The sequence below is a fragment of the Furipterus horrens genome, unplaced genomic scaffold, assembly GCF_987537825.1.
Source record: "Furipterus horrens unplaced genomic scaffold, mFurHor1.1.pri manual_scaffold_1, whole genome shotgun sequence".
NCBI classification, from domain to species: Eukaryota; Metazoa; Chordata; class Mammalia; order Chiroptera; family Furipteridae; genus Furipterus; species Furipterus horrens.
Genome location: NW_028327171.1, coordinates 9,074,717 through 9,095,420, shown reverse-complemented (window position 1 = coordinate 9,095,420; position 20,704 = coordinate 9,074,717). Strand labels below are relative to the sequence as shown.

The window sequence follows — 20,704 nt, the reverse complement described above, 5'->3', positions numbered from 1 at the left end:
GCAGCTAAACTGAAAGGGGGTCCATATGGCGCTGGCGTCTCCTGGGCAGGGGGCATGCTCAGGCAGCCGGGACTTGGGAACTGGGGTCCAGGTCACGCCTCTGTGGGCCCTCTGGGGCGGTCCTCTCGCTGGGCTCACCCACACCTTGGCTGAGCAGTGGCCCAAATGCAGGATGTGGCTACACCTGAGATGGCGCCTACCTGTCACCTCTGCAGCCACGGCTGCAGCACTGCGACTGGCTGCCCCACCGCACTATGTCACATTCCCGTTTCCCCTCTAACTGGGACTCTGGGGCCAGGGGGTCCCCAGAGCACTCTCCATCTGGTAGTTGCCCCACCACGGCCCTTGGCCAGGGCCCAGCGCACGGGCAGCTGCTCAGGCCCCGCCCCGGGACGATCACAGGGTTGAGACTGAATTTGAAGGCGCTGAGAGAGGTGTGGGGAACGGCGGATCTGCCCACTGGACATCAGTCCTGTTCTGCCTGTGCGTCACAGAAGACGGAGGTGAGCAGAGAAGCTGCCCTACCCGCCTTGGGCAAGTCAACCCAAAGCACAGGCGTCCACTGTCAACTCAGACTTGGCCTCCTCTTCCAGAGTGTGAGAAATGTATAAACAGACTTTCTCCACAAAAACAGGTATAAAGTATAAGCACTATTCAGGAACTGGCACCTGCCGATCCCCCCAACCAGAACCCTTCCGGCGGAAGCCCAAGGTGGGCAGAACTCCATTTCTAGAACCACGTAGCATTTTATTTACAGCCATCTCGGCATGCAGCCAGTCCCCTGCCTTGCCAGGGAGGATTGTTTTCGGGGAGCTCAAGTCTCAGGGTTCCCCTAACCAAGTTCGGCACAGCAGCAGCACTCCCTAGCGCATGGCACTGGGTGACAGCCAAGTTCATTTAGTGCTGACCTTCTGACTGTGCCCAGAGTCTTGGGAGCATCGCGCACCTGACCTGTTCGCTCACTCAGCGGGGCGCAGACTGGGAGGGGCCACGAGGACCACGCTGTCCTGCCCAGGCCGGGCCTGGTGGCGTCATTTCCTGCTCTCCCAAGTCTTCTTTTTCATGCCTGGCTGCTGGCTGCGAGGCACCTTCGCTCTGGCCTCTGCCCGGGGCCACCGCCTCCTCTTGCACGCCCCTCTCTTGCCACGGCTCCCACGCTGCTCCTGGGGTGCAGCAGGGTCAGCCCCTGATCTCTGCCGCTGCCTCGTCGTCGATGATCTGGAACTCAGGCCTGCCCTTGGGTCCTCCTGTTCACCTCTCCCTGAAACAGCAAGGCCAGGTGAATGAAGGGCTGCTTCACACTAATACAGACTGTAGGTGGCAGCCCCGGGGCAGCACAGAGGACATGAGAGCACTGGACACAGAAGCGCAGACAGCCTCAGTGGCAGACACCTAACGGCCAGCCGGGGCCTTGGCCCAGTCTGGACACACTGGCTCCCGACCCCAGAAAGACAGCCTTAGGAAGAGCAGCGTGAGGACAGGATCAGGGAAAAGACGTGGCAGAGGGCGCTAGAGGTGATGCTGGGCAGAAGGGGCAGGCTCGGAAGCAGGGCTGGGAGCTGTGACTGGGCTTGGTGCGCACAGAGCCATGAGCTGGCGTTCGGGGGCTGGCCTGGAAAAGGTGTGCAGGCTGGGCCCGTGCCTGCCACAAGGCCCGGGTGTAAAACCGCACGGACAAAGGTGGCCTGGGTCGGAGCGGGGGTGAATGGAGAGACCCTGCTGCAGGCAGCCCTGAGCCCTGGTGGTCTGCGGTGGGCGCAGGACCCAGGGTGATCAGGTCACAGAGCAGCCCTTAGTGAGGCTGTCACATTCTCCCCACACTTGTGTGGAGAAGCTGAGGAAGGAGGAAAGGAGGCAGGGACAGAGGGAGGCCTCTGAAATCGAGGAGAGCACAGTGAGGTGAACCGTGTCAGAGGCTGAGGAGTGGATGGGTCCAAACCCACCAGACGGACACAGATCGGAGATGGAAAAGAATCAGGAAGCAGCAGCCCAGACGGACACTGCAGACAAGAGCGGGAAGACGGCAAGTGGCCCCAAGCAGCCAGACAAGCCTGAGGCCGGCACACAGGGCAGCCCTGCTGCTGCCGGGCATCTGGTCTAGGCCACCGCCTCTCCAGGACACGTGCGCTGGGGGTGGCCAGCGTGGGGAGGAGGGATCACACCTGCAGGCGTGCTCCCCATGAGTACGGTGGGTAAGCCCCGACACGGTCAGCAGGCAGCAGTCCTACCTGTCTTGTTTTGCAGCCAGGATTTGGGCAAACGTTTCTTTGCCTTCCTCTCCCGCCTCCCTCGTTTCAGTTTCCTGTAGGCCTTTTCTGGGATGTTATCCTCGGGGAAGAAGCCTAAGGATCAAGGCAAACAGACGGTCAGGGGCTAAGGGCAGGCCTGGTGCGGTTTTGAGTTCCCTGCTTCACATGAAATAGTAAGCAGCCCCTCCCTTCCCAAGCTTTGTGCCTGGAGGCCCATTCGAGAGCCCACAACAGCTCAGCCAGCTCCAAGCCATGCTCAGCACAATGCAGAAGAGCCTCTTAATGAAGCATTTAGGGCACGCCAAGGCCTACTTCTTAAAAATGCCTATCCTGGGAAGGGGCTCGGGAGAGCTCTCTAGGGCAATGGTGATGGTCTGTCTCCCGATGGGGTTTGAGTCACAAAGGCTGGGGCACCAGTGAAATCCTTCAGATGCTCAGAATATCCATACATTTCACTATGTGTAAATTTCACCTAAAACATGAAGTATTCTGGGGTCCGGCCTCATGGAGGGAGGGAGCGCTCAATGGGCAGAATCCCAATAGAACAAGGACAGTGGAGTGCTGATGGCCGAGGTGAGGTGGTAAATATGCAGGTCTTCACAGTAAAACCCCTTCAACTCTGCTGCATGTGTAAAACTGTTTATAATAAAATGTCGGGGGAAAAATGCTACATCCCCAATCATAAACCTTCCAGAAAACTGTCTTCAGAATACACAGTACCAGTTCCACCAACCACACAACGAGGTGTGGTTGCTGCAGACCAGCAGCCTTAGTGGGCCTGGGAACGCACTAGAAGTGCAGATTCCCGAGCCCCACCTGCCCTGGGCCCAGCAGGGAGTCTTCTCGTGCTCAGACCTGCGAACCACCGCCCTTAACTAAGACGAGCCGCAGAGTCCCGGCCCGCGTCTCTCCCAAAGAAACAGACACCACTCTGCAGACTATCGAGTTGGGAGGGTGAACCGACGTTCCCACGCTCTCCTGGAGAAGGGGGAAAACGCCTTCTCCTCGGGGCCAGTCTCCGTGTGTGGCCCAGCACTCACCTTCTGCGAGGTCCTGCAACCTGCAAGGAAGACAAGCAGTCACTCACCGCAGCTGTGGCCCCCGCAACCTCCCGCCTCCTGTGCCGGGGACATGGCGGCCACTGGGAAGCCCCACCCGGCCCGAGCACGGGCGCTGAGGGCTGCCCCTCTCCATTAGCAGAGGCCACCTGGGAGGGAAGGGGCGGCCCGGGGGCGGTGGAAGAGCAGGCCAGCCACCTTAAGAGAAACACTTACTTTCTGATCACTTTGTAGAGACGCTTCCTGTTCGGAGAAGGGGTGCTCTGCTGACTGGCCATTTCAAACAGTCTGTTGGCAATGGCCTCATAGTCAAACTGTTTCACAAAGAGACACCGTGGAGGCGAACAGTCAGTCCCCACCCAGGTGCTGCCAGAATGTGAACCAAGCAGAGAAAAGCCCCTGGACCACAGGGGCACACGCTGATGTCCGCCAGCTGTCCCCTCAGTGAAGGTGGCTGCCTATACCTCACCCCAGGGCAGCACTGCCCAAAGCAAGTGTCAGGGAGAGCGAGCCTCTCTGCAAATTTAATTCTTCCGGTAGCCACATGAAAACAAGTTAATTCTGACGAATTTTATTTAACCCAAGGTATCTAAAATCTATCTGATTCACAAGTAATCAACAGCTTAAAGTTATAAGTATTCCCCATTCCCTGTTCACCTGAGATCACGGGTCCTGTCCGCTGACCTCTGACTCCCAGCAGGGACCCCACTCCCGGCCCCCAGGCACGCACCACCTCATTTGTCCCAGCACCCCAGGAGGCAGCAGGAGCAGTCCTGGGGTGGCTGACAAATGGTGAAGCCTCTGAACCCACTCTCCTGGGGCCGGCCCCCAACCCTGCGCTCCTGCAGACGAGGAGACCCCCGAGTCTCAGCCAACAGCTGCCATCCTGCTCAGGGCACCTCTCCCCTTCCAGCTCCGCCCACAGGCCAGGCCACCCACCTGAAGGACAGTGCCCACGCTGTCCTCGTCATCTCCGGCCTGCTCCTCACCCACGTCCGCTTCAGTCCCCCAGGAGGAGCCTAGAATGAAAGGGCTCCGTGAACTCAAAAGACACACTCCGTGTCGCAGGCCCCCAGCACACACCTGGGGACCAACCCCATCTGCCGGGGCCCACAACCTGGGCAGAGTGCCCTGGTACAGGCTGGGGAACCGACAGCATGAGACGGTAGGGCACCCTGTGGGGGCCCCCAAGGGCCTCACGCTGAGGGGAGCGGGACCACCACAGGCCGAAACAAGGGAGGCGTCCCAGAGGATGCAAAGCCTGACCAGTGCTTAAGAATGGAATTAAGAGGAACTTATGAGTGGGCATCTTAGGCAAATGTGGTGTCAGAAGTTCTAGCTAAAGGGTAGCGAGTCCAGCCACGGCGTGGGCCTGCTGGAGACAATGTTTCAGATCATCTGGGGCTTTGCTGTCCCTGCCTCCAGAAGAAAACGCCTGGACTCCAGGTGGCCATGAGGGTCAGGTGTGGTGCCTGTGACAGGGTGACTCAGTGCTGAAGTGAAAGAGAGGGGCAGGTGGGACACGGGATGGCCAGAGAACATGCTGGGGGTGGGGGAGGGGGCTGCCTAGTAAGAAAGCTGAGAAGCCATCCAGGGAGGGCATTGACAGTTGGAGGAGAGCCCTGACTGGTGTGGCTCAGTTGGTTGGGCGTCATTCTACAAAGCGAAAGGTCATTGGTTCAATTCCTGGTCAGGGCACGTGCCTGGATTCAGGATTCAGTCCCTGGTTGGGGCGTGGACAAGAGGTAAAAGAGTGAAGTTGGATCCTTCCATAACACCACATACAAAAATTAACTCAAAATAGATCAACGAGCCCTGGCCGGGTGGCTCAGTTGGTTGAAGCGTCATCCTGTACACCAAAAGGTTGCAGGTTTGGTTGCTGCTCAGGGCACATATTACGTTGCAGGTTTGATCCCCAGTCGGGGTGCATACAGGAGTCAAGCAATCCGTGTTTCTCTTTCACATGAATATTGCTCTCTCCCTCCCTTTCTCTCCATAAGCAATAAACATATCTATAGGTGAGGTTTAAAAAAAAAAAACTAGATGAACAACCTAAATATAAACCTAAACCAGTAAGACTCTTAGGAGAAAACAAGATAAAAGCTTCATGACATTGGATGTCACAATGGTTTCTTGGATGTGACATGAAAGGCACAACTAACAAGAGGAAAAAAGAGACAAAATAGACTTAATGAAAAGTTTTTAATTTTGTGCATCAAAAGGGACTATCAACAGAGTAAAAACACAATTCATAATGGGAGAAGTTATCTGTAAATCATACATAAGATGAGGGGTTAGTATCTCGAACATAGAGAGGACTCCAAAAATTAAACAAAAAACCAACAAGTTCAAAAAACAGACAAAAGACTTGACTTGACCTTTTTCCAAAGACATATAAATGGCCAACAAGCACATAAAAAGATGTTCAATGTCAATAAGCATTAGGCAAATGCAACTCAAAACCACACCCACATACCGCCTCACACCCATTAGAATCACACTATCAAAAATAAACAGGAGCCCTGGCTAGTATAGCTCAGTGGACTGAGCGCCAGCCTGCAAACTGAAAGGTCGCTGATTCGATTCCCAGTCAGGGCACAGGCCTGGGTTGCGAGCCAGATCCCCAGTTGGGAGTGTGTGAGAGGCAACCACACATTCATATTTCTCTCCCTCTCTTCCCCTCTCTCTAGAAATGAATAAAATCTTTAAAAACTAAAATAAATAAAAAAACAAAAAGGAACTTCCGGCAAGATGGAGGTTTATGTAGAAATGCTGCGTCTCCCTCCACAACTAAGAAGGAATACATCTACCTCAACACTGGAGACAACCAGAAGTTCCAAAAAATCAGGCTGCATGGAAGTCCAACAAGCAAAGATATAAAGAAGAAATACTCATCCAGACAGACAGGAGGGGCGGAGCCAGGGCAGAGAGGATGCGGTGTGGAGGTGGTGGTGACAGCGACAGTAGCTATGGCTGTGGGTTGAAAGCACAGTCACACATTTAAAAAAGTCGGGAGGGACACCTGGGGAGTACTCCCAGCATAAGACCAGACCACAAAGCTCACGGTACCAGCTCTGGGGAAAATAAAGCCTCATTGTTTTTGATTGTGCAAACCAGTGGGGGTTGGGGAAAAGGAAAAAACTGCAAGTCTCTCAGCAGAGTCCACTTGTTTAAAGGGCCCCCACGGTCCTAGAACATCCACTGATCCACCCACTCTGGGAATGAGGGCCAGGACAACAGCTAGAGAGGCTTCATACAAACATGGGAGAAGTGCCTAGAAAAGGGGTGAGTGCTAAAGAGCAGCATTGTTCCCTCTCAAACCCCTCTCACACATACAGCGCCACAACGTGGTGAAATGGGTTGCCCATACTGACAAATACCTAAGGCTCCACCCCTTGCAATGTAACAGGTGCAACAGCTCTACCTAAGACACAGAGGCAAACAAATGCAGGAGCCTGTAGAATGAGGAGACAGAGAAGTATGGCCCAAAAGAGGGAACAGATCAAGGTTCAGTAAAATAACTACGTGACGAGGAGATAGCCAACCTAACAAGCGAGGAGACAGATAACCTAACAGACTCAGAGTTCAAAACATTGGTGATAAAGAATAAAGATGCTCACAGATTTGACAGATATGCTTGAGTACGGCAAATGCAGAAGGGAATAAGTGAAGGCTATGCTAAGTGAAATAAAGGAAAATCCACACAAAACCAGTGGTGAAGGGAGGAAAACCAGGGTTCAAGTCAGTGATTTGGAACATAAAGAAGAAATAAACAGTCAACCAGTCAACCAGTACAGAACGAAGAAACAAGAATTGAAATAAACGAGGAGAGGCTGAAGAATCTCTGGGAAAACTTTAAATGTACCAACATCCGAATCATAGGGGTACCAGAAGGAGAAGAGCAAGAAATTGAAAACTTATGTGAAAAAATAAGAAAACGTCCCAAATATGGTGATGGAAATAGACACACAAGTCCAGGAAGCACAGAGCGTCCCAAACAAGCTAGACCCAAAGAGGACCACACCAAGGCACATCATAATTAAAATGACAAAAGTTAAAGATAAAGAATCTTAAAAGCAGCAAGAGAAAAGCAGAGTTACCTACAAAGGGGTGCCTATAAGACTATCAGCTGATTTCTCAAAAGAAACTGCAGGCAAGAAGGGACGGGCAAGAAGTATTCAAAGTGATGAAAAGCAAGGATCTACAGCTAAGATTATTCTATCCAGCAAAGCTATTATTCAGAATGGAAGGGCAGATAAAGTGCTTCCCAGACAAGGTAAAGCTAAAGAAATTAAGCATCACCAAGCCGTTATTATATGCAATGTTAAAGGGACTTACTTAAGAAAAAGATCAAAACTACGAACATTAAAATGACAACTCACAACTATCAACAACAGAACCTAAAAAAATAAAAACAAAAACTAAGCAAAAAACCAGAACAGGAACAGAATCCTAGGTATGAGGATCATTTGGAGGGTTATCAGCTGGGAGGTGGAAGGGGGAGAAAGGGGGAAACGGTGCAGGGACTAAGAAGCATAATCGGTTGGTACAAAATAGACAGGGGGAAGTTAATAATAACATAGGAAAGGGTGAAGCCAAAGAACTTATATGCATGACCCATGGACATGAACTAAAGGGGGTGGGACTGCTGGAGGGAAGTAGGGTACTGGGCAGAGGGGAGCAAAGGGAAAATAAATTGGGGACAACTGTAACAGCATAATCAGTACAATATACTTAAAAAAATAATAAACAGAAAATGATAAGTGCTAGCGAGAACGTGGAGAAATATGAACCTTGGGCACTGTGGGTGGGAACATAAAATGGTGCAGAGGCTGCAGAAGAAGTACAGTGGTTCCTCAAAAACTTAAAAATATAATTACCATGTGATCCCGTAAGCCCACTTCTGGGTATACGCCCAAAATAACTGAAAGCAGAATTTCAAAGAAGTACACTGTGTTTCCATCTGATCTCAGTGGGTAAATTCAGAGAAGCCTGAATGGAGAACAGCAGGAAGCGGTCCTGGAACAGCGCTAAGCAGCAATTCCGCACAGAAACTTCGGGAGATGCTGTTTCCCGTGGTCTGCCTGCAGCTGGGACAAAACTGAACCACGGTAAGCTTGGTGCTTCTGAAAGTGCGAGAGCTGCTAGCGAACCTTATTCTCCTCTATCAGGAGGAGGAACTGAAATTATTGAAGCTCCTGCAGAAAATCCAGGACTGTCAGCAAATCCTGCTGTGGGGACGGCTGGCTGGCCCAGATGACAGAGTAACTCTTAAGAACTAGAAGCACGTGAAAAACGCATAAAATCTACCGAAGAGTGAAAACCCCTAAATACAGTATGAAACTTCTTCTAGCATAGTTGTTTTAAATTAATGCTGGATAGAAGGTTTAAAATAGTAACCTTTAGTAACAACAATAAAAAAAAGAAACAATTATACTGCTGTAAGAAAATACCCCTTAACTTTCTAATGATTTTGCGGGTAAACACAAAGTGCCTCTTTTTCACAGCACCCTATGAGTTTAGGCTAGGTGACAGTTATAACACTCAGAACTCCTGAAATTATCTGTGGTAAACTCTACTCATAAAAATTACGTGATTCAAGGATAACATTGTTACCTTAAGCCTTATACAATATTGTAACTGGCTTACATTTGCCTCTGTGGTGCGGTCAAAATAATTAAAGATCTTCCCAGTGGAAATAACCGGCAGTGGAGGAAAGTTTTTTGTTAGTTGTTACAGTGTCGCATGATGAACAATGCATCTCAATTTTGCAATATACTGAGTTTACTTGTGCTATTTTTATACAGTGAAACAGCCTTGCAGCAAAAAAGTTTACTAAAACCTTCAACTTGTTCATTAAAAAAGAGCTACACTGTACACCCGTGTTCACAGCATCATTATTCACACAGATAAAATGTGGAAAGGACCCAAGTGTCGATCAACAGATGAACAGATAGGCAACACGTGGTCCATGCACACAACAGAACACGATTCAGCCGTAAAAAGGAACAAAATCCTGAGACAGGCTCCAACATGGATGAACCTTGAGGACATTACGCTGAGTGGACTAAATCACAAAAGACAAATAGCCTAAGACCCACTAATAAGAGGTTCATAAAGCAGTAAACTTCATAAAGGCAGAGTAGGGTCGTGGGTGCCAAGGACTGGAAAGGGGAATGGGAACAGAGTTTCAGTCTGGGAAGAGGGACAGTTCTGAGATGGGACAGTGGGGATGGTGGCACATGAGTGTGCTTAATGCCAATGAACTATGTACTTAAAGATGATTCACACTGTAAACTCTTATGTGTATTTACTACCAAAAAATGTCGGAGGTGGGTAAGAGTCCTGAAGCTGGTGAGCGATGACACGCCGGCCACAGCCGCAGGACACGGTGTGCAGTGCGCACAGCACAGGCCACCCAGCAGGATGGCTGAGGTCCCACGAGGACTAAGACTGGCCAGGCTGGCCACCACCGCTGCCAAGCACCACAGACCCTGCCCCCGCAGCCCTCCGTGGGACACTCACTCGGGGGATGTTCTGTTCGCCCGTGCATTCACTCACTGACACAGAAACCCATTCACTCGCGCGCTCATTCCCTCTGCTGAGACCCCCGGCCTCTGCGCTGATGCTGGCGCCGGGGCTGCAGCGGTGACCAACAGAGCTCCGTGTCCTGCTGAGGTCGACGTGCAGAGGGGAAGGTGGGCCAGAAGCCACGAACAAGTGGTTTCGGTAACTGTATGTGACTCATGCCAGGAGGTGGACAGCGAGCGAGGGAGGCAGGGTTGGGCTGGCAGGCTTTGCTTTAAGCAGGGGGGTCAGGGCAGGGCCCCCAGAGTGACAGAGGGCAGAGACCAGTGAGATGAGAGGAGCCAGGGGAGTCAGGATAGCGACCACTAAGGGCGGGCCAGGAGAGTGAATGACGTGTGCGCTTGTTTTTAAAGAACACATGCTGCTGGGCCAAGCAGACTCCAGGGGCAAGGGCAGAAACAAGGGGACCAGAAGGAGGCGAGTGCAGGGACCCTCTGAGACACACTGCGGGCTCCAACCAGGGCAGGCTGGCGCAGAGGTGGCCAACACGCCCTGCTGAATGCACTATAATCCTCACCTTTACGTGGCTTCTCAAACAGCTTCTTGGATGGCACATCCTCGTCCTGCCCGTCACCCTCTGACATCTCTTCCTCCTCCTCCTCCTCCTCCTCCTCCATTTCATTCAGTAGCTCTTCAATGGCAAACGGGGCCTGCTCCACAATAGTTCCAAAGATGCCTCCAGCGATGTTATGCAAAACCAGGGAGCTGAAGGGGAGGCGGGCAGTGAGGTGGGACCCCCAAGGGAAGAAACTCTGACTCCTGGGACCATCTTCCCCCACCCACCCCCCAGTAGCCCCTCCGGTGATTTTGTCATTGGACGCGACTCATCCCCTCTTCCCAAAAGCGTACAGCAATGTCCCAAAGACAATGCCCCGAAGAACTCAGTGAAAAAGAAAGAGACCAGCCAGGGGGAGCCCCTGCCACTTACTCCTTGGTCTGGGCAGCAATTCTGCAGAAGGGCTCGATGAACTTGAGGTTCTGGTCTGCTGTCAGCTATAGGGGAAGAGAGGTGGGAGCTGCCTTGGTCCCTCACTCACACACACCCAGGGAGAAGCTCAGCCGCCAGAGCCGCCAGCCCGCTGCCCACGCTCCCGCCCCCTCACCTCGTGGGCGCCCACTTTGGCCAGCTCCTCCAGGAAGATCTCGATGAAGTGGCTCTTCACCCCGTTGGGGGCCTGGCTGTCAGGGTGCAGTATCTCCGTGGTCAGCAGCTCCATCAGCTGCTCGATCTGCCTGAAGAAAGAAATGGACAAATACAGCAGCAGCCACGACAGGCACCAGGGCAGTGGCTTTCTCTGCCGACATGGAGCAGACGCCCCGTCTCCCACCACACCGACTTCCCACTGCGCACGTGTGCGTCCCGGCCCACAGGGCCCTTGCAGTTACCGATTTACGCGACCTGCCAGCACAGAACATACAGGACTGAAGCTCAGCTAGAAAGCACAGGATGCGTCAGCACTCACGGGCCTTCCGTCTGGCCTTTTCCAAACAAGAGCAGGGGAGGCCTGGAGCAACGGCAGGGTCCAGACGCCACCAGCACCGTGTCTCATGGCCCTCCCTGCTGTCCTCCCTGGGAACCGCGAGGGAAGGCAAGCAGGACCCAGCAAACACCGAGAAGGGAGCTGGAGGCCACAGCAGGCGGAGGGACTTGCGCCTCGTTCTGCTGCACTGAGCGCGTGGCCTGTGGAGGTCCCGACAGGCCTCCCCCGGCATGGTGGCCTCAGCGGTCTCAGAGGCCTGGGCTTCCAGGTCAGAGAGCCCCAGAGACCAGCCCTCAGTGGTCTAGGTGCATCTGAACTCCTGGGTACCTGGACACGCAGGTCCCTACACCTGAGCAGGAAAGTGCCTCGGTGACGTGGTGCAGCAACGGTGGGGACTCACTGACTAGGGAAGGAAAAGCGAGGCCTGGGACAAACGAGCCAAGGCCGGAGCAGGAGCAGGAGCCTCCTCCCGGGGCTGCTGAGAATGCTCGCCAACATTCACCAAAACACAGACTGGCCACAGATGCTGCACGAGGACAAAGGGTAGACGCGATCACACCGGCAGCACAGGGCACCCCTGGGCAGCTGGAGGGGCCCAGCACTTCAGAATGATCTCTGCGCTGAACTACCAGCAACAATGAGGACGAAACCGCCTCCGTAACCAATAAAAAGTTAACTAAAATGCAGCCGTTGCTTTAACACTTAATTCTGCTTCAGTAACTAGCTACCTCCTGGGTAACCCACCGCCCAAGGTCCTGGGACGAGTGACACCCCAGCCCCAAGGTCCTCATGGGGACTGAAGGATGGAAACCACTCAAACCTGAGGCACTCCCGCCCCCCAAAAAAGTCGCCCACAGAGATTCTAAACGTGGAAAAATTCAGGTAACTGCAGTCCAGTTCTAACTGGTCTTTTTATATGGGGGGCGTGGGGAGTGGGCCAGGCCCCGACCGGTGTGGCCCAGTTGGTTTGGGCCTCATTCCGCAAACTGAGGGACACATGCCTGGGTTGCAGGCCAGGCCCCGGCTGGGGCACGTGTAGGAGGCAGCCAATCGATGTCTTGCTCCCTCTCTTTCTCCCTCCCTTCCCCTCTCTAAATATAAATAATAAATAAAAACTTTAAAAAATAATAATAAGGCCAGGGCCACCAGTTGGTTACGTTGGCTTTCTGAGGACAGAAAGTCCTGCCATTCCTTGGGCTGTAAGCTGCATTGTCTGGTGCAGTAGCTATTCTACCATGAGGACTAGGTTAAGCATCCTTATACCTGAAATAAACTCCTTTAATGTACACCTTTTAACTATAAATCAATTCAAAATACACTGTTTTGCCCTGGCTGGTGTGGCTCAGTGGATTGAGCCCCAGGCCTGCAGCCTTCGAATCAAAAGGTTGCCAATTCCCGGTCAGGGCGCAAGCCTGGGTGGAGGGCCAGGTCCCCCCAGTTGGGGGCAACTGATACATGGATCTCTCATTCACTGATGTTTCTCTCCCTCCCTCCCTCTCTCTCTCTAAAAGTAAATAAAATCTTTTTAAAAAAAATACATTGTTTCCAAGCCCCTTTCGTCCTGCGACAGCCACCCCCCCCCCCACCACCACGCAGCAGCAGACCACTGACACAGATGTCTCTGATGCATCAGCAGTAAAATAAAAGGCAGTCTTGCAAACGTCATGTGCCACTTTCAGACCATGTGCACAGAACAAGGCAACATCTTAAAAATTATCTGTTAAAATTGCTTTTTAATGTCTTAAAAATTCTCTTGAGTTCTTTCGATTGAACATACATCACTCAAAATTAGAAAAAAATATAAAGAAACCCAATTTTAAATTAATTTAAAAAAATTTTTAATGTGAACATTCAGAAACCCACCTAGTATTGTGGATCTCAAACTGGCCCACCCCCACCCTGGGAGGTTTGGGAACCTGCTCAGGCCAGGCAGCAGGAGCCCCTCTCCACCCCTTGCTTGGTCCCTGGGGTCTTCAAGAGAGGCTGAGGGAGCAGCTAAGACCCAGCAGAGCCCAGAAGCCCAGCCCCCACCCCACGGCAGCGGAGCCGCTCTGCTGGTGGCAGCAGAAATGCAGGCCCCTTGCAGTTTGGGGCACACAGATTAGCCCACCACAAGCACCACTGTCAAAAGTGACAAGTCTGGACGAATTAAATATTTAGAACTGGAAACAATGACCACTGATAACAGAGCTAAACACACTAACACAATATATATTACAATGAGAGGACTCATTTCTAATTTGCAGAACTTACCATCGAGGTTGAAAACAAACATTTCCATGAAGACATGCAAACTACAATTTTTAAAACACCTTCATTTTAAGCACCATCGGGCCACCCTTTAACGTAAAGGCCAACATCTCTGAACGACAAATAATGCAAAGAGAACACATGAGAAGCAGCCTCAGGACACGCTGCGAGTACCGACCTTTCTTCCCATCCCCGCGTTCTCAGGGCCGTCAAGGACTCCTTCAGGACCAGCCGCATGAGCTGTGGCACAAAAGGAGACCCCGTTAGGGGAGCCCAACCCAGACTTTCCCAGATAGCTCCTCTGTCCCGTGGTCATCTTCGTGCCCCCCACGCACAGCAGGTCCCCTGAAGCTGTTGGTGGACAGGACGGCAAGCCCTCAGGACCCTGGGCCTGGGCTCTCCGCTGCTGCCCCAAATTCCCAAGCGCACCAGGAAGCCAGGCTTACGGAGGCCACCCAGGCAGCAACTGCAGTGCCATGAGCAAGAGCTGAAGGGACCGGTCCCTGTTTCAGGAGTGAGAACTGGCAGTGACGCACAGGTTCCCCACAGGAGGCAGGGGCCCCACAGAAACAGGGTCTGACAACTAGAACGTCTTCTCCCCATGACAGAGAGGAAAGGTTTGCTTTCTCTCTTGATCTGTGTGCAGCAAACAATCCCCCTAAGCCTCGTCATTTAAATCAAGCCCCAGTGCCTGCCTTGCAATCCCCAACTCCCCAGTCCCATGATTCACAGCACTTCCGGCCCGGCTCTCCTCCCTTCTGCATATTAACCCAACATGCCTGCAGAGGGGCCACTTGTAGTCAAAGGCGAAGAGGACAGGACAGAGCACACCGGGAGCCAGGACTCCTGTTCCCAGGACAGTGGAGGCCTGTCCTACATGGGGACACCTGGGAAATGGGCCTCAAAAAGCAACAGAATCCATCCTACCCAAGGGTCCAGTGAACACACCAAAGGGCAACAGTGAGCTGACTCACGTAAGAGCTCCTCTGTCTTATTTATAAACCTGAATTTTGTAAAAGGGCAGTGCCTGGCCCTGGGCCCCGCTTCCCTGCCCGTTGCCTTAAGTGTCCATCCTCCATCCCTTCTCTGCTCTGTGCCTGGCTGGCATACAGTGTCCACATAACCTTGATCCAAGCCTGAGCAGGTGGCTGATCTGACAGATCACAATTCACTGCCACCCAGAGGGGACCAGTCCTTACGTGAGGCCTGCTCACTGCTTTGGTCAGTGTGCCCAATGGGTCACCTGCTCTCACAGAGCAATACTGTCCCTGCATCTGGAGACTGTCCCAAGTCCCAGTGAACACCACTGCAGAACAAGACAGCAGTTCAACCTGGCAGATGCAGCCCAGCATTTCTGAGGAGAAACCAGTAACCCCAATTCCCAGGAACACAGCATCGGAAGCAGAAAAGGGGATGCCGCAGACAATTACATTACTGTCCTCGCCCAGAAGACGTCGGCTCAGAGGCTGGCAGCCCAAGAGCCTCTGTCTAGGCACGAGCCCCACACGGCTCAGCTGGCATTCCCAGCTTCACCACAATTCTGCCCCGGAGGGCCATGGCAATCCTCCTCCTCTGAACTGAGAGTCTGCGTGGTATTTCAAGGACTGAATGCCTTGCCCACCTGCCAACCCTCAGAGGCGGGCAAACATTACACGGCCCCAGGCACGAGCACCCTGAACAAGACCTAGGCTCCCCGCACAGCGCACCCAGCTTATGGGTCGCAGTCGTCAGGGTGGCTACACTGCTCAGGGGCCTTCACCTCTACCCTGTCGGGCGGGAGGCTGAGGCCAGACCACTCTCTGCTGCACCCCCAGCCCCCCCCCAACTCCGCGGGACAGCCCAATGGGGTGCTGGATGCTCAGGCCTGCCCCCGACACCTGCCACCCCTGCACCGCAGGGGGCCCTGCAGAGGGGCGCCAGCAGCTTCCTCACCATGTAGAACTTATCCAGGCGCAGTCTGTCTACGCCCTCCCACTCGCGATTCATGGTCTGCCAGAAAGTCTGAAGGAACAGGTGCTCTGGAAGAGAAAAAAGGCCAGGAGAGAATCACGGAGGAGCGCGGACGCCGCTGTGGGGAGCAAAGTGGAAGACTATAAAGAAGCCTCGTAAGGATGACACGCGCAACCAAAGCCCGGGCTCTCGGCCCGAGTCTGCCGAGCCGTGAAGCAGGGCCACAAATCTGGCCCGGGAACGGGGCTACGAGGAGCCTCAGAGAGAAGAGCGGAGCTCACCACAACCCTGACCCACAGCCGCATTCTCTGCAGAACAGGCGCAAGGAGCAGGCAAAGCCACTGGCAAGAAAGAAAGGAGGCTGCTCAGGACCCTTCCTCCCCACGTCCTCAGCCTCCCCGTGGCTGGGGCCGAGGCCCTGCCCGACACCCCTGCCTGACCTCGCTGCTTGCCCCACTAGCTGCACTAGCCAACCCAGCACAAAGCCCTGCTGCTAAGGGCCATGCCAGAGTGCCAGGGGCTGAGCTGTGTTTCTCAGACTCCTGTGCTGGAGCCCTAACCCCCATACCTTGGAATGCGACTTTATTTGAACTTACGGTCTTTAAAGAGGTAACTAAGAAATGCACAGCCCTGACTGTGTGGCTCAGTGGATTGAGCTCTGGCCTGTGAACCTAAAGGTCACCAGTTCGATTCCCAGTCAGTGCGCATGCCTGGGTTGTGGCCCGGTCCCCAGCTGGGGGGTATGGGAAGGCAACTGATCGATGTTTCTCTCACACATGGATGTTTCTCTCCCTCCCTTCCCCTCTCTCTAAAAATAAGTAAATAAAATGTTTTTTAAAGAAGAAAAAGAAATGGGCAGTGGCAGCTTGTCCTGGGCTAACCCCCAAACCTGTCTCCAAGACCCCTTTTCCTCTGACTTCTCAGTGAGCCAAGGCAGTCCACCGGCTCTCTCTGCTGTTGCTGCCTCTGTCTGAAGCCCTTCCTTGTCTCACTGTCCTCAGCTTTAATAAATGTACTCGCAAAATCAAAAAAATAAGTAAGTAAAGATGCCATTAAAATTAGCAGAAGGTCCCTGGTGTGGGGCCTCACCCAATCTGACGTTCTTATAAGAGGAGATGGGGACATAGGCAGACACAGAGGGACGGCTACGTGAGGACACGGGGAGAAGACGGCATCTACATGCCAAGGAGAGAAGCCCTGCCCACGCCTTGACCTCGGGACATAAGGTGGCATCTCTGCTCTCCTGTCAGCGGCTCCTCCTACGGGAGACGGTTGGTTAGATGGCTCAGTCATGGACGGGCCTGTGTTCACTGCCTCATTCAAGTGTCACCAGGGGAACGCTCTATACTTGGCCTTTTGCTGAACACAAAGGCTCTTCTGCAGGCTCTTAGAAGGCAAAAAGTATGGATGACAGCCGGGTGAGGATTGAAAACAAAAACTAAAACAGAGGCTAGATCCCCTCCTCCACTAATTACTCCAATGCAGTCAGAGACTCACCTGAGTTGAGAACGTCGTTTGTGTGACTATTTGTGCACCTCCTCCAATTTTGATCCTTTGCCTACTTGGGTGTAACTGAACTAAACCCACCCCCATAGTTTAAGCCTCACCAGTAGTGGTCTTAGTGCCTAGGCCAGTGACACTGCCCGGCCCTGGCTACCCTCAGGGCAGTGTGGGAAGGTCGAATGTGCTGGTTCCCAGGCCCTGCCCTCAGCACTGGACTTAAGGCGACCAGGGTCTGGACATAAAGACTTCTAAAGACTCCCAAGTGACCCCAATAGGGAGGTAGCAGGGTAGTGAACTACTGACCTTGGTCAGAACAGAAACAAGAGTTAGGAAAGCGCACTGAGGAACTTCACAGCAGATGAAGTTCAATCAAGCAGCTTGGCAACACCACACTAGCTTGCCATTTCACTTCTAAAACGTAAGAAATCAGCCCTTTAGACTTCTGAGCAGGTGTATTTTAGGTAAACAATTTAATCCATGTTGAAGTGTTTCACACAGAAGCCCCAGAGGACACCAGCTACAACGGGACCTCTCTTGTGCTCTAGACCCTAGAACCCAGGCCTTCTGTGTGTGGTAGCAGATTGACTCCCAGCGATTCGGGCCTTACCAAAGAGTAAGGATACTCACGTGCCTCTGTGGTCTGAAAAGCATGGATGAGCTGCGAAATGGTCCTTCCTAGTTCCTCCTGTGCAGGAAACAATAAAAAACTCCCTCAGTCACTGAAGAAGCAGAAAGACGAACACACTCAACTGTCCACTCACCACGAGAACAGGTTTCCACCAGCCTCTGCAGCCCAGCGTGTGTGAGATCTGCAAGCTGCACCCCTACTGTGAAAGACCTCCCCCCACAGCCAGGGCCAGCAGGACCTGGCAAAAAGGGCAGTGACTGCCCTCATGATCAAGGCTGAGCTCCAAGCAACAGAGGTTGACTGTCAAAGGAGGGGACAAGAGAGGGCAGGACAGAGCAGGGAGCCTCAGGATGTGCAGCCACCTGACCAGCGGAAAGAGGGCCAACCAGACCCCTGTAAATTACTCACTGCCTGCCTGCGTCACTGGCCAAGCACCACCTACTGCACTTGCTGAACAGGTCATTCCAAAGCCTCCCCTGAGGCTCTAGTATAGTAGGCATGGAATACAGTACGTTTTAAATACTACCCCCACCACCCAGGGAATCTTGAAGAAGAATAAACAATTCATACTCTAAGAAACACTGTTCTAAAAAGGCTAGCATTTTAGGGCAGTAGAGCTGCTTTGGAAGATACCATAGTAATATATATACATGTCATTACATATCTGTCCAAACCCACAGAAAACACAACACCAGGGGTGACCCTGCAGGTAAACTATCGACCCTGGGTGACAATGATGTGTCAATGTTGGTTCATCGATTATAACATATATACCTTCTGGTGGGGGATGTTGATAAGAGGCAGCTGTGCATATATGTGGTGTGGGGCAGAAGGTAATGGTAAATATCTATACCTTCCTCTCAATGTTGCTGTGAATTAATGTCCTGAAAAGTAAAAGTTTGTTCCTTAAAAAGACAATAAAAAAGGCTACAAGAGAAATCTGTGTCTCAGAAGACTTGGACCCTCTCCTTTAGTTTCTATCATTTCAGGGCTCAATTTGTGATGTCTCACAAACACAAGACATAACCCAGGCTTCACCCATGTGATGACCTGCCCTGGTGATCACCTGTGTGACTGTGGCGCTCATAGCAAGTATTAACACTCACTCTAACCAAAGGCTTTGGCCCTCCAGCCATTAAAAAAAAAAAAGCATCAAAGCTGTAAGACTTCACCCAGGGTCAACCACATGCCCATCTGCCCTCCTACTAACACTGCTGCTCCAGCTTCTTCTGCCTTTCCATACACTCACCTGGAGGAGCGGCTTGTCCTGCATCCACATGCAGTAGAACAGTCCTTTCCACACCTTCAGCAGCTCGTCATGAGTGAAACCGCCTGCACCAAAAACGCAACACTCAGACTAAGTGAGCCAGGAACAAAGCCAAAGAAATGTCAATGCCTGAATGTTATGGAGCATTCGCGAGTAAAGAGGACACGAGGCAATTTAGAAGTAAATCTGTGGCTTTTATTTATCCGGCCAGGGACGGGTCTTCCCACTTTCAGAAGCAGAAGATGGGAGAGCCACCCCACCTTACAGACTAAAAGGTTTTTAAAGGCAAAAAACTACACTCATGTCCTTGGAGCTGCCAGATAAAAGCAGCGGTCAGGGGAAACTACACATACACACACTTTCTAATTTAGAAGGGGCTTCAGCTGATAAACACTTGGCACACCTGGGGTTGAGATAACAGCCAGGGTGAGCTAGCAAAGGGGGCCTCAAGGTTGCTGGGATAAGTGAGCAAAAAATAACCTGCCACTGGAGTAAAAAGCAAAAATGGCAAAAATAGCAAAAAGAGTAAAAAATGACCTATCACATGAACTAGACCAAAGTGCTATTACTGCCAAGGTACCCCTTCCAAGTCATCCTCCTAACTCACTACCCCAGTCCTAACCCACTGGGCCTGTGGCTGTAGGGACACCCGCAGGTAACTGTCATTTCATTCTTTCAATAAAAACCGAGAATCTACAAGCATCAGGCACTGCACCCCGTTTTGGGGGATTCAAAATTGAATGAGTCACCACTCCCTGAGCTGGCTGGTGGCTGGCTACACAGGTGAAATCTGTCCGTGATGTCATCCAGCGTTACACTTGGGATTTAATGCCCTTTTCTGTTATTATACTTCAAAATTCAAAAGAAAACGCAAACTCATCAGGCCAGTAAGGGAGGAAAATATATGTAAAGTCATTCAAAATACTTACTGAGTGCCTCACTGTGTCGGGCACCCTGTTCTGCGAGCAGTGGTTCTCATAGACTTTAGCACTAGCATTGGAATAACTGGGAGAATTTCGTAACACAGAGACTGCGGACCCCGCCGCCAGTTTCTAATTCAGCAGGGCTGCGACGAGACCAAGAATTGGCATTCCTGCCAAACGTCCAGGGGATACTGAAGCTGCTGATGGCGTACCACAGTTTCAGAACCACTGTTACAGACACCAGTTAACGAGCATGTTCTCTGCCCGCGCCGAGAGTGCACGACAGTGAAACTCACACAATCCAAAGATTACACAGAGAATTACAGTGACAAATGCCGCTGGGGGCAGTGGGAAGCACCGCCCGCAGCCCCGCCGGGCCACGTGGAGGCTCCACGCGACTCGGAGGCTGCCCAGCCCGGACTGCCCCCGCCCCCGCCAGCCACGCGCCGACCTGCAGCCCGCTGAGTCCTGGCGACGATGTATTTCCGGAGCTTCCTCACCGCCCGGTCCCGGGTCACCTGCTCGTTCCCTGCCAGGCGCTGTGCCAGCTGGATCTCTGGGGGTAGCTGCACCCGCGAAACCATGGTGACCGTCCCCGAGAGTCCCCGGGACGTGCGACAGCACCGCTTCCCCTGGGCGCGCGGGTGTGACGTCACATCGCGCAGGCCTCGACCAGGCGCGCCATGACGTCATGCGCCCGCGCCGACCTCGCCCGGACCGCACGCCACTGCCGCCTAGTGGCCGGACCGGCAATGACAGCGTCAGACAGTTGTAATGAAAGGAAGGTCCCTAAGCCTGTGCTCTAAC

General features: G+C 52.7%; 1 protein-coding gene across 1 annotated transcript; it reads right to left on the bottom strand.

Moving 5' to 3' along the window:
- Positions 1-726: 726 nt before the first annotated feature.
- On the bottom strand, positions 727-20,559 carry RRP1 (ribosomal RNA processing 1). Its single transcript, XM_090272086.1, has 13 exons — positions 20,349-20,559; positions 18,957-19,039; positions 17,707-17,764; positions 15,559-15,644; positions 13,805-13,866; positions 10,999-11,128; positions 10,824-10,888; positions 10,413-10,600; positions 4,247-4,326; positions 3,524-3,621; positions 3,290-3,309; positions 2,229-2,342; positions 727-1,261 (listed from the first exon to the last, which is right to left on the bottom strand). The coding sequence occupies exons 1-13, from the start codon at positions 20,479-20,481 to the stop codon at positions 1,032-1,034; spliced, it is 1,347 nt and encodes a 448-aa protein (XP_090128212.1). The 5' UTR covers positions 20,482-20,559; the 3' UTR covers positions 727-1,031.
- Between the last annotated feature and the right edge of the window lie 145 nt (positions 20,560-20,704).